Here is a 12,816-nt window from a genome sequence, read left to right on the forward strand (position 1 = left end):
CCAAACGGGAATGGTCACAGGGATCTGCCCTGGGGGGAGCCAGCAATCACCCTGCTCTGACTTCAATCATTTGATAGCCTTTCTTTAAGGATGCCTTTTTAACCCCTGTAACTCTCTAGAAGTGAGTGCCACTGAGAAAGAAAGGGGAAAATCACTGAGGAGTTGTCAAGGGCTTCCACAGTGACATTTCCCAGTCTCAGGGTGCAGCCTTTCAGAAGCCCACTGATGACTTTGACACTCACACTATTTTCAGAATGTTTGAGGTGCCTGGATTCCTCTATCTCCTCGACTTTCACCATGGGTATAGCTAGGCTAACAAATCATCACAAGCCAAGCCAGGGCTTGGCCTTACAAGTGCAGCTTAATGTTTAGCAGCACCATGCTGAGAAATGGTGTCCCTCTGGCAGCAGTAGTAAGTGCTGCAAAATTACCTGTGGGAGAGGGGTTTACACACACAATAACTAATATTCTCAAAAATCAGCCCTAATTTGCCTCATGGGAGCTTGTTTGTGCAGCCATACCCTAAGGCATTTGGAAGTTTCAGCCTAGAACTGTTTGACACCTTCTCATTTTTTGCTCCTGAATTTAATATGGTGACACTTATTTAAAATAACTATATTTATCTTCCTGCTCATATACTATCCAAGGCTTGGATTTCTCAGCTTTATTTTTCAGAAGTGTATTACATAACCTAAAGTTTAAATATCTGACTTGATTTTAATATAACAGCAAACATTATTTAGGATAATAAAAATGATGTGTGCTCTGTAAGCTTTCTTTTAATGACAAAGGAGATTATTTCCTTGAAGATGATGTAATTCCAGGTTAATGTATGTTCAGAATCATACAATGAATGATTCCTTACCTAATTTAAGAGTAGCAAAGCATATATATTAATATATGCTGAAATAATTGTTGTTATATAATATGTTACATCCCATGGATATGTTTGAATGTCGCTTGCACCATTTCAGCAGTGGAAGGCTGATTTTGCCATGGCCTATAAAGAACTAATTGAATATTTGCTTTGTTTAATCCTATTAGGTAAGCTCTGAGCCATAAAAATATTTCAGGATTTATGTGAATGTCAGTGATGTTGATCTCTAATTACTTCTTACATTATGCAACACAGAACTAGCAGACCAGGATTTTGTAGCCCCAAAGAAGACTGTGGGAAATCTCCTTCCCCCACACAGCAGCAATTTGACAGAGGCAAGGCAGTGCCAGTCGGATGTGTACTGACTGAAAAAAAGCTGCTTTCTGTGTCCCCTGCTTGGAGGGATGATTGCTTAATGCCTTCCTGTCTAGCACTGATGGATTAAATAATAATGGCAAGGGTTGATGTTCAATGTTTTTGCCTTGTTTATCTTTCACACGTGCCCATGGCATTAGGAGAAGCTTTTCCCATTTGACAATATTTGTGTTCAGGCCCTTTATTCCAAACTAGCATTACCTAAAGCCCTAAGTCATTCCTCCTTCTCAAGACTGAAACCCTAAACTGGGGTTTGCCTGGGGTCAGTTCCCAAGTTATAAAGCTCTGGGTGCTGTATCTCGGTCAGCTGTGTAAGGCTGTGACTTGTGACTCCCAGCTTCTGGCCACATTTCAGGAAGAGCCTGTCCCAGAGGCAGGGAGACTTGAAGAAGTCAGTGAGCTAATCAAGACATATCTGGAAATGGAAGTGGAAGTGACACCTGCTTAATTTAGCTGCTTTTATCTAGGCATGTCAGCTGGATCAAGAGACAGGAAATGGCCCCATGCTGGTGGAAACTATCCTCTGAGCTGGACAAACAGCCAGACCACTACAGCACTTAAAGGTGCAGCCAGACCCACAGAGCCTTAAAATGCCACTCCCTGTTTTTTTCAAAGGATTAGAAAAGAAGAAAGGAAATAGTAGGTTAACCAGTTACATGGAGGGAAAGCATTTTTCAGGCTGAATCAATGCTAAGATTGCTCTCAGGGCACCAGAAAGGGGTTTGTGTACTGAGCCTTGGGACTGGAAACACCAATCTAGAGGCAGACTACAGGTCTTTTAGTCACACTGATTGTTGTCTTAAATTATGACATGCTTATGTCACCACTTTCTTATTAAGCCACTGTGTAAGGTGATAAAATGTCTAAGGTCAAATAAGGAGTGCACGGTGTTCAAGTTAATCTGCAGGCACTGCATCTTCTCTTGTCTTATGCTGTGAAAAGATATTCCACTGCACATAGGCAGGAGAGATAAACAGGGTTTAAAAAAAAAAAAGAGCAAACCCCTCAAAACCAGCAAAGAGCACACAGCAGCTTTTAAAACCTGACAAATCTAGGACAAAAAACCATTTCTTGTGGGTCATCTAGGAGACTTACATTACTCATACCTCCCTTACTTGGGGATCTGTTACTTCCTCCCTAACAACCAACTTGTCTTTTTTCCCCCACATTGGCTACTTTGTGACTTCAGATATTACCTGTTCTCATCAGAGCAACAGTGAAACAGGGATGTGCCTCTCCTTGCCATACTGGGCATGACAAGACTGCAAATAAACTACTTCCAGCTAAGCCTCTACCACTGAAATGCTGTATTGGTGGTGTCAGTATCCAATTTACACACAATTCTGAGTCTTCACAATTTAGCTGGAACTCTGCAAATGTAGCTCTGCTAGCATAATTTTGAGCTCTCTAGCTGTCAGGTGGGGCTGGGTGTTGCTTAGGATTCAAAGGAAGCCTTCAAGATCTGCTCGAATTGTGTTAAATGAGTTCATTACCAATCCAGGATAAAAACAACTTTTCCCATGCTGCCTGGGCAGGGAGCTGAGTGCTGCAGACAGGACCCCAGCCCTAAAACTGAGGCTTTAACTCCTGTGTATCCTGTGCATGCCTGTGAGGTGTTCTAGGGCTTCTCTCCACTCCCTGTGCAGCACAGTGCATGGTACAGAGCTTAGACCACACAGTCACACAGATGCCACGAGTCACAGGAAGAGGAAACACTGTGGTCCTACTTGTTTGCCTCGTTTTCCAGGTCTTCCTATAGGTCCTCTGTGTCCTGGTACTCCAGACTGTCCCTTGGGGCCCATCTCTCCCTTGGTGGGTGCAGAGGGAAGGAAGAAGGAGTTAAGTACATGGTTTTACCTGCCTTGAGCAAGACAGCAGATGCACATGGTTGTGATTCACACGATTCCTCTAGATAATGCTGGCACTGTTTCTTTCTTAGAAATCCAAAATTATAATAAAATAGTTTAAAACAAATGTAAAGTAAAAAGAAGCTCATACAATTTACCCACATACCCCTGAAAAATCCTTTCCTAAGGAAGAGGCCACATGAGATCAGGAACACACTTAGAGAGGTCAAGGCTGGGAAAGCTCTCTGACCCCTTTGCAATATCTTGCTTTGCTGTTAAGATGCATGTATGATGAAAATACTTAGGGAAAGGAAGGTAAATTCACTCATCTTCTCATCTCTCTAGAAACAACTATTAATTCATTTTCTAATTTCAGAGGCATGGTTTGATTATGTACTAAAATTATCCACCTTTAAGTTTTCCATAAGCCAGCACCTGAATTCTTATTGTTTTTCAAGTACAGAATAATGATGACTTAAAAACTGGTCAGGGTTATCACTGCTATATACAGTAATGCCATTTTATTTCAGAGTATCAAGAAGGAAATATTTACTAGTTTCAAGTGAATAAAACCTTAGCAATTAGGGCATTTAAATAGGAGGGAGATTATAACTAAAGAAATAATCTGGGGGGGAAAGAGAAACAGCATCCAAGAGCTAAATCTGAGTTTTCTCTTAAGCTAAAGAGCCTAAAAAATTTGATCAAGTCCAGGCAATGCTGGTCTCTGAGTCAAGCAAGACCTTCAATGTCTTATGCCATCCACAAAGTCCCTGAATCCACTCATTGAACCTCTCTCACCATTTAACACAACTCCCAACATATCAGGCCCACTTACTTTTTGTCCCAGCATTCCAGGGAAGCCTATTTCTCCCTACAAAGTCAAAGGAGAAAAAGAATCAAAAAATGTGTAGTGATCTTTGACAAAGCAGCACCTTCCTTGGAAGGAAAAAAACAAGTGCCATGTGTGGGTATCAGTTAAAAACCCCTGCACTGACTCAGCACTCCAGGTAATGCAGTAGATGGAGATTTATAAGCAAAACTTTACTATAAAGCTCCTTGTATGGTGCCATTATTCCTCTGTCTGATCCTCTGCTGCCAGCTTCTGCTTCTCTGGCAAAATCACCTCGATTGTTCTCTTGTCTACAGGCAGCTCTGCTACCTGGATAGCTCCCAAAGCCTGCCTGGGAATGGCATTTCTGCATTTGCACCAAAAGCAGTTTACTTTTCCTTTCTTAGTCCAAAGAACCCCCGAGCATGAATCTCTCCCTCTTTTCCCCTCCTGGTGTTACCATAGGACCAGCTGGAAGCATTTTGGGAAGCTGCCGTGGTTCTGGGCTGCACAGCCCAGGAGGGGCTGGGGTGACTCCAGGGAAATCCTCCTGTGACTCATTAACCCCCTGTGCACCGGGCTGGGGGCACAGGGACACGGAGCTGCCCCACTGCCCTCCCAGCTGATGGGACCACTGCTTTCCCTCACCACTCCTGCCCTCCCTGGAAAATGCTTTCAGGCTCCTTTCCTGCATGCTTCTCCTGTTTTTCCCTGTCAGGTCCTCAGATGCACATTCACAGCCATCTGGAAAAGAAAATTACCGGGTCTCCTTTGACTCCTTTGTCGCCTCTGTCACCTCTGGATCCCTGAAGAGAGATAGCAGTAGAACAACAGCCTAATTACTACCATTTCATGAAGAAGCAAAAAATATTTTTTTCCCATACAATGCATTATTGAAGTCAACAGAGTACGGTAATATCTTCAGAGTGAGAGATATGCTTCGTTACTGATATCATAACAGAATTAATGCTAAGGACTGTAGCAAAAGGGAGTCATTCTCCCCAGATAATTACTTTAAATATATGCTTTCCTGGACATAATACTTTCAAATTTATTTTTTTCCCCAGGTGGCTTCTTTCCCCAGTTTAGGTCCCACTGTAAGATCCTCGAGTACAAAGTGTCTCAGTGCCAAAGCATGTGTCACCTAACTAAACCAGACCAACAATTAAGCATTATTTTACCCATGCTGCAGATGGGGAACCTGTAGTGAGTTTCACTGTAGCAACTTGTTCATGAGGATACAGGGTGTAAAACTCACTTCTTCAGCACCCCAGCCTAAGCCACAAAACTGGGCTCTTTCTCAATACATTTTCATCTCTCAGTGGAACTTTTAGACTTCATCAAAATTCAACCTTGTTTCTACAGTTGCATTTTTTAAAATGTGTTTCCAAATGTTAAATTGTACATTATGCTGTTGTCACACTGACCTTTTCTCCTCTAGTTCCAGGAAAACCCTAAAGGGAATGATAGACATTTTAATGCTTCTTGCTTTCAAGATCACCCAAGAAGGCGGACTTTCAAACTTTGAAGTGAAGAAAAAGAACGAAGCACAAAGAATTAATTGCATCAACACATAAAGGCAAATGAATATTTACAGCTCCTAAACTTGCACTGAAACAGAACTGTGAAATATGAATTAAAGGCAAGACAGCTCAGCCCAAAAGCCATTATGAAAAAGCCAGGTAAAGCCAGCAGCTTTGATTATGCTATGAAATTTAAACAAGTGAAAGAAATTGTAACTGAGAGTAAATAAAGCATTAGAAGACACAATTAATAATCTAAAATAATTTTAACAATACTCTTCCTCTTCTGTTTTTTTTTGTTGTTTTTTCCCCCTGGAACATACTTAAATTATACTAAAGTAATCTAGTGTGATCATTAACATAAAATTGAGTTTCTCTTGAAGAAAAGTAGGATAAACAAAGGTGTTCAGTTCTTCTTTCCAATCCTTTATTTGAATAAACTAATTGCACAAGTTATTCCAACTGCCAGTAATATGCCTAGTTCTAGTAGGGGACCAAAATAGTCTTCACAGTCTTATGAGGTAGGTGGAAAGCATTGCAGACATGATTTAATGCTGCAGATATGCTTAAGAACTCCATTTTACCAGTGGGATACAAATATATCTGAGCTTGCTTTTAAAATAAATTACAAAAATTTATAACAAAGCATTTTTATGAAAAGCCAAAAACACAGCCAAGCCCAAACAGACAACATAACCTTGCTTGATGTAGAACATATTTTTTATCTGTATTAGACACATATATCTTGATAAATGCTTTCCAGAAAATTCATGAGGGAAGCAGCTGTCAGCAGAGCATTAGAAACCAATGTCTGAAAATGCAGTTTGGTTAACAAACCTTGGAGCCCATTGGTCCTCTTGTACCTGGCAATCCCATCACACCCAACTCTCCCTTTTCACCCTAAAGGGTTCAATAAAGAGAGTTATTGAATGAGGCTCTCCCATGAGGTCATATTTGAATGTCTGACAGTTCAGTGGTTCAGGTCTTATGTCAAATAGTTAAGCCTGACCTTGGTGCAGCATTGTCGACAGAGGTTTATATTACAATTGTATTCTACATGAGCCCTCACATGTTATCTTACTCTTCTATTTGAATTTTCTTGTGTGGGTAACTTTTGCTTCAGTTTTCCCAGCTGTTATTAAAGGACATACAAGCAAAGCACCATCAGCAGTGCATCCTTTTCTGCGTGAAGGTGCATTGTCTCTACCCAGCATCACCTTCACTGAGCTGCAGAAAAGAAAGGCATTTTGCTGCATGCCTCACAGCTTGTGGGGGCATAGTGACTGCTTTTACAGTAGTTCTGAGGCACCACGTACTGAACAGTCATTTGGAGACAGTAAATCATGAAAAAGTTTTACAACCATTTCTCTGGCTGCTGTCAAGTAATTATATCTAGCATGAAATAGAGAGTAGACCCCCAGACATGCAGCAGTGCTACCAGCAGAATGCATTTGGCTCTTACTCTCCTTTGGCCTTCACTGTCCAAGAAATGGAGAGGATTCCCCCATTGGCTGCTGCCCCTGCAGAAGTTCAGACAAGACTTGAAGGAATGAAGTAAGAGAAATAGGAACTGAAGTTAGGCTGTGTCAAAGTAAGAGAAGACAAGAAGACCCAGCTGAAGAAATGGCAAATATCCACAGAGGTGGATATGAGTTAAAAACCTGGAACAGCAGCTTACTGGAGATTAATAGCAAGATGGAGATGCAGTAAATATCTATGGTGAGGAAGAATATTGTAAGTTGGTGAAGATCAGAGATGGGGAAAAAGGAAAGAGAGGCACGGCAGACTGAAATGACCACAGAGATCTTCTGCACTGTATTCAACTGGAGCCTTCACTGACAGGCAGGAAAATGACATTTATAAAGACCAGAAGAAATGAAACTGTCAACCTACGCGAAGAACAGAAGAGACCAGTATCAGAAGAGACAATAAAAGCAGAAGAATCACCTTCAAACAGCAAGAAGGACTTGCAGTTAAAGTGTAGGAAAAAATATTACTTCTGAATATGAGGGATGCTTCTAGGAGTGTGATGAAAAAGCACAGTAATAGACTAATCTAGACTAATGAGACAAAGGAGATTAATCAAAATTAGGAATACCAGATAAATAAAACTAACACCTATACAAGAAGAAGACTGAGAGTATAAATTTTCTCTATGCTTTCCTCTCTTCCTTCACTAAGACTATGAAGGAAGGAGTTGATTGAACCTTTCCTCTGCCTTCTCTGCTCCTGCTGTGGGAAATCATAGCACACAATGTGTTTGTGGTAGGAACCATTTCCCATCTCACAGTTCAAAGTGAACATTGATTTCTTTTAAGTACATACTCTCTTGCTGCTTGCCTACATTCTCACATACTATAATATGATGTTCTTCATCTAACATGGCTGGGAAGACCTTCCAAGTCTGCTTCCCAGATGTGGCTTAAATTCACAAGTCAGCTCCTACTATTCTTGCATTATCAAGAGCTAATGCATCACATCCTCTGAGGTGGGGCAGCAACGTTCCCAGAGCAAGTGAAGAGTCAAAGATTTACCAGAAAAAGCAGTTTCAAACTAGGCATTGTGTGCAGTCCTTTACCCTAATGCATCCTGGATTGAGGAAAAGCAAGTTGTCTCAAAAGTGCCTGTAGAAACTCCATAAACCACAGCCCCTATGAAGAGCTGTTATACCTTTTGCATAAGCCAGTGCTTACTAAAGGACTATCCTGAAGCTTTTTTTTATAACCAATGCAGGTGAAACAGCCACTTTGCAGTAGCAAAGCACATCCTGTCATTTCTTCTGCTGTTGATTAATAAAAATAACAGGAGTTAGTGTTTGTTTGTATGGGAATGAACTTCAAAGATGTGATTAGCCGTTCTCATGGTTTGTCATCTCTTTCCCTTGATATCAGCCTAGTATTTTCCCTCTGATCACGAGCTCACAGTGCATCTTCAGGCAAAGGGATCCTCATGAAGAAGAGTCATAATGATGGCAAGAAGTTTAGAAATGCTGATTTGTGTGATTGTGAGAAATCAGTGAGTCTTCATTGTAATAATTTTCAATTTCCTTTTGACATGTTTAATCCATGTAAGAAGTGCTACAGGGTCTGGACTAAAGGTGGAATAACCTAACCCTAGACTTTGCAGAGCAGTGTAAGAAAGGGGACAAGCACAGAGTGTCCCAGCCTCCTGCAAGTAGCTGTTTAGAGATTTCCCAAGACAACCCTTTTGTTCAGATGGTGATGTTGAGCAGTTTGTTCCATGTGGATTTCAGTCTTACCTTCTGTCCCACAGGTCCAGGCCATCCTACTGGTCCTGGCATCCCAGGGACACCCGGGGGACCTGGTCTGCCCTTGAACGGAAAACACTGATTACAATGATTCATAAAAACACCACTCCTACACAGGTCCCTGCTGCAGACAGGGGATAAAAAGACCTGTGTGTACTTATATCCCTACAAATCCAATTTATGTTGAGAGCAGAACCAAATCTTTAACTAACTACTAACTATTCCTGTTACTATGGTCCTTACTCTGAACATTCCTACATTGCTAGCTGTATTTGCTCTTTATTAACTACTATAAAACCAGCAATAACTACATATGTACATACAGTTATTTATCTGTTTTAATTGCTGCTTGTAAGTCACTCTTTGAATATCTCCTAAAATGCTGCAGATTAATGCTCTTCCACTGCATTACATCGCTTGACAATATGATCTCAGAAATGTCATCATGACTTTCAGGGCCAAGAGTGAATTCTCGTGGGCCAGAAGCTTTTAACAAGAGTTGTACAGTTTTATTTCAACCTGAGTGACTTCTCTTTCAGAACCTACTCGTATTTGTCAGAAGAGTAAGTGTTGATGTACTGTGTTTAAAGTTTAGCACTTTTTTGTAGGTTGGTGTGTCACTCTCTTGAAGACATTGCTGTTTTGAACCCTTGAATTTATATTAATAATATTTTTGTTTACTGTAGGGCATTTGAAAATAGATTAAAGAAAATTACCTCTTCTGTTTATATGTTTTATATTTATTTGAATTACTGATCGGTAGCTGGTGTCAAAATCCTTGGTATATTATTAGAAAGGTGTCAAAATCCTTGGTATATTATTAGAAAGGTACTTCTTTTCCTAGTTAGTGACCAGACCCTGCATATCTCTGATTTCATCCTGCATTTCTGCCTTCTTTAAAGTTAATTACATTAAATGGATGTACTAAGTGACTGAGATAACATATTCTGTTTCATCACATGTAGGGGCACATATTTTTGACAATATATCACAGCTCATATGTCACCAAGCATAGGATTGTAGTCAGCATATTGCATTGGTGCCAGAGCTCTGGAAGGGTAATCATTAATGGCTGTTCCTCCTTCAGGGGTATCTGGCTGAGCCTTGTTTAGACTTTGAATGAGTAAAAAGTTTGATTTTGTTTTGGGGTTTTTTTGGTACATCTTTTATAATAACTCCAATAATCTGCTTCCCATTGTCAACACAGACACTTCAGGTAATGTTCTTTGGTTTCTCTCCATGCTTTTACTCAGGGAATTTGTCAAATTCAAGCCAGCTGGGGCAGCTCTCCAGCCCTGCAGCCAGAGATGCCCACCATCCCCCCTGGGTACCACTGAGAGAAGCACTAACAGGCTAAACTTCAACATTATCTAAATTTTATTGAACTGTTGTCTGCACCCCTCTCTGGCAGCTGCTATTAAATATTGGATGGGTTTCTGAGACTGCACCTTTATTCATACCTTTCTTCCAGGCCTGCCAATCTCCCCCTGCCAGAGAAAGGAATTTGTCAGTCTTGCAGTCACCACATGAAGCACAGTGGCTCTCAAGTCAATGCATCAATGCATTTCTATTAAAACAAACAAACAAACAAACAAACAAACATGCAAACCCACAGCCCCCTCCCCTAAAAAACCAAACATGACCAAACAAAACACTGTGAATATCTTTGTGCTCAAAACTGTGCTTACAGAAGTAAAACGAGAAGAATTACTGTATGAGAGCTCCTTGGTCTTTCCTGTGTTCTCAGCCTTAAATCTACAGTCAACTCCTTGAATAACAAATCACACAATTAGCTGCTCAGCTTCAGCTGTAAGGCTCTTTGGCATCATTATGCAACAAATCTTTGCACATCTTAAAACATAACTTAACACATAGGCCAACTTTAAAGCCTAAGCTCTCCCATACAATTCACACTGTATGGGACAGCTTATGGGACAGCTCTGCTCCTGATGTTCTCCAGGAGGAGCAGGGAGCTCAAGGCCTTTGGGTCAGTAAAATTGCTGAGTTTTGCACCTGAGATGCTTTCTCAAAGCATACCTTAAACATAGGTCACAAAAGAAGACTATTATACTTCAAGACTGAAAATGAACACAGAAAGACTAAGTTTAAAATTATAGCTCCGAGCCAATTCACAGCTTTACGTTCAAATTAAAGCTAAACCTTCCATTCATAAGGCCCACCATTCACTAAACAGACAAAAAAAAAATGTGAACATCCTCCCCTGCTTCTTTGCTCCTCAAAAGCACATCAAACTCCATGACAGCAGACACTTACTTTCTCCCCTTTTGGTCCCATTACACCAGGAATTCCTTGTGGACCCTAGGGAGGAACATGAACACTATTAACACTATTATTAAACTGCATTGATGAGGTGCTTGTGTTCCATCAGCCCTAGATTCCGTATGTGTCTCCTAGGACCTGAGGTGTTGGGTGTTGTGTTTGAATGTGGCTCCAAACACCAGGTCTGTGCCACTGCTGAACAGCAGGATGGAGAGTTGGACTGACATGGGAATGGGAAGAGCAGGGGAAACTCATAAATGAGGAGAACCTGCAAGAAAAACAAGCCAGGGGCAAATGAAAAGTTATCAGAAGTTATCAGAGTCCTGAAGAATTAGCAACCAGGACATGGAGACCCCACAACAGCTGGTAAAAGAGGTCAGCCCAAGGGGTGGTAAGGGGAGTAGCATAAAACATGTGGGATGGGCTCTGCAGGATGCGATGGACATTGGGATTGCACCATTTCTGAATTCTGAAAAAATTTCCCTCTGTCAAACAAGGATGATTCTCCTTTCAGGAGACTTCTTAATCCAGGGAGACCTTGAACAATTTTCTCAGAAAAAAAGACCAGAAAACAGTTTTGTTTCTAGAAGGCTTTGCTTTGCAGATCATCTTTTACTTTTAGATGACTAAGGAAAATAATCCCATGAGCCTGCATTAGACAAACATCAGATTCACTGTAAAAATCACTTACTCCAGGTTTGGATCCTGCCCATCTTATACTGTCCAAAATGTGATCAAATTGTACACAAATAGGAGCAAAACCTAAACTGAGACACAAATTACTCCAACTAGTTAGTAGAGTTATTTCAGGTTTTCAGTAGTGAAAATCAATGCACCCTATTAGAGTCAGAACCAAATTTAATTTTATTTATTTCTTTTTACCTTAGGATACACACGGGAGGAATTACACTCATAGTTATACCATTACAAATCTAATTCTCCTTCTTATGAAAATTCGTTAAAATTCAGCTATGAGTCAACAGTATGAGCTTTTGCAACTCATCTGAAAGCCCTGCAAGCTACAGAAGAATTCAGAAGTAATTACTAGATGTCTTTGTAATGATAGTATTCCTTTGCAGGTGACCGTTGTCACAGAAGTATTTCTCAAAAGACTGCTGGTTCTAACATTGCCCCTGTACAAGGCACAGTCCTGTAGTTTGTAATTAAAAATTCCACAGCCATGTTATACCCATCCTACTGTCTGCTGTTATGATAAAACCTGACAGCCTGCTCTATTTAAAAATGTTCTTGGAGGCATCATAGGTCATTTGGTAGCAAGATTAATATTTATAGCAATGGACTTTGTAGAACAATAGAATTAAAATTACTTTCTTGCAATTTAAGTCAGAGGCACTATCAAGAGGATTTTTTTTAAAGACAGTCTAGCAAAGACTGAAATAACAAGTGTTTTTTTCATATGAACAGCAACTCTGGATCATGGCCAATCACACTGCAAGGCTGTTTCATAATGCAGAGAAGACTTTCCTCAAGACAGAACTAGGCAAACACGAGGCATCACTTCTGACCACACTTTTCCACTCTCATGAACTAAATGAATCTTCCCCACCCTGCATTTCAGCAAAACGATAAAGACAAAGTTCATGGGGAGTTGGAACTAGATGATCTCTTCCAACCCAAACCATTCTATGATTCTATAAAAAGACTTTGTGGCTTTCACCTTGAAACTTCTAGACTCTTCAATTATCTTCTGAAGTACTGACTTATAAATAATTAAAGCTAAGCTTTTTGCCACATAACTGAGCCTTTACTTTGATGTGTTGTCCATAGTTTTTAAATAGTGTTTGGGTGTTTGTTAC

The 12,816-nt window shown here is 40.5% G+C and overlaps 1 protein-coding gene across 2 annotated transcripts in view; it reads right to left on the minus strand.

Moving 5' to 3' along the window:
- COLQ (collagen like tail subunit of asymmetric acetylcholinesterase) overlaps positions 1-12,816 on the minus strand; it is a 41,194-nt gene that overhangs the window by 12,761 nt on the left and 15,617 nt on the right. For both annotated transcript variants that reach the window (XM_066569773.1, XM_066569702.1), the window contains exons 4-11: positions 10,994-11,038; positions 10,180-10,206; positions 8,711-8,782; positions 6,289-6,351; positions 5,356-5,382; positions 4,690-4,734; positions 3,935-3,970; positions 2,980-3,060 (exon numbers count right to left, since the gene is read on the minus strand). In XM_066569773.1, coding sequence (XP_066425870.1) covers positions 2,980-3,060; positions 3,935-3,970; positions 4,690-4,734; positions 5,356-5,382; positions 6,289-6,351; positions 8,711-8,782; positions 10,180-10,206; positions 10,994-11,038 — 396 coding nt within the window. The remainder of the gene's footprint in view (positions 1-2,979; positions 3,061-3,934; positions 3,971-4,689; positions 4,735-5,355; positions 5,383-6,288; positions 6,352-8,710; positions 8,783-10,179; positions 10,207-10,993; positions 11,039-12,816) is intronic.

The sequence above is a fragment of the Molothrus aeneus genome, chromosome 1, assembly GCF_037042795.1.
Source record: "Molothrus aeneus isolate 106 chromosome 1, BPBGC_Maene_1.0, whole genome shotgun sequence".
Taxonomy (NCBI): Eukaryota; Metazoa; Chordata; class Aves; order Passeriformes; family Icteridae; genus Molothrus; species Molothrus aeneus.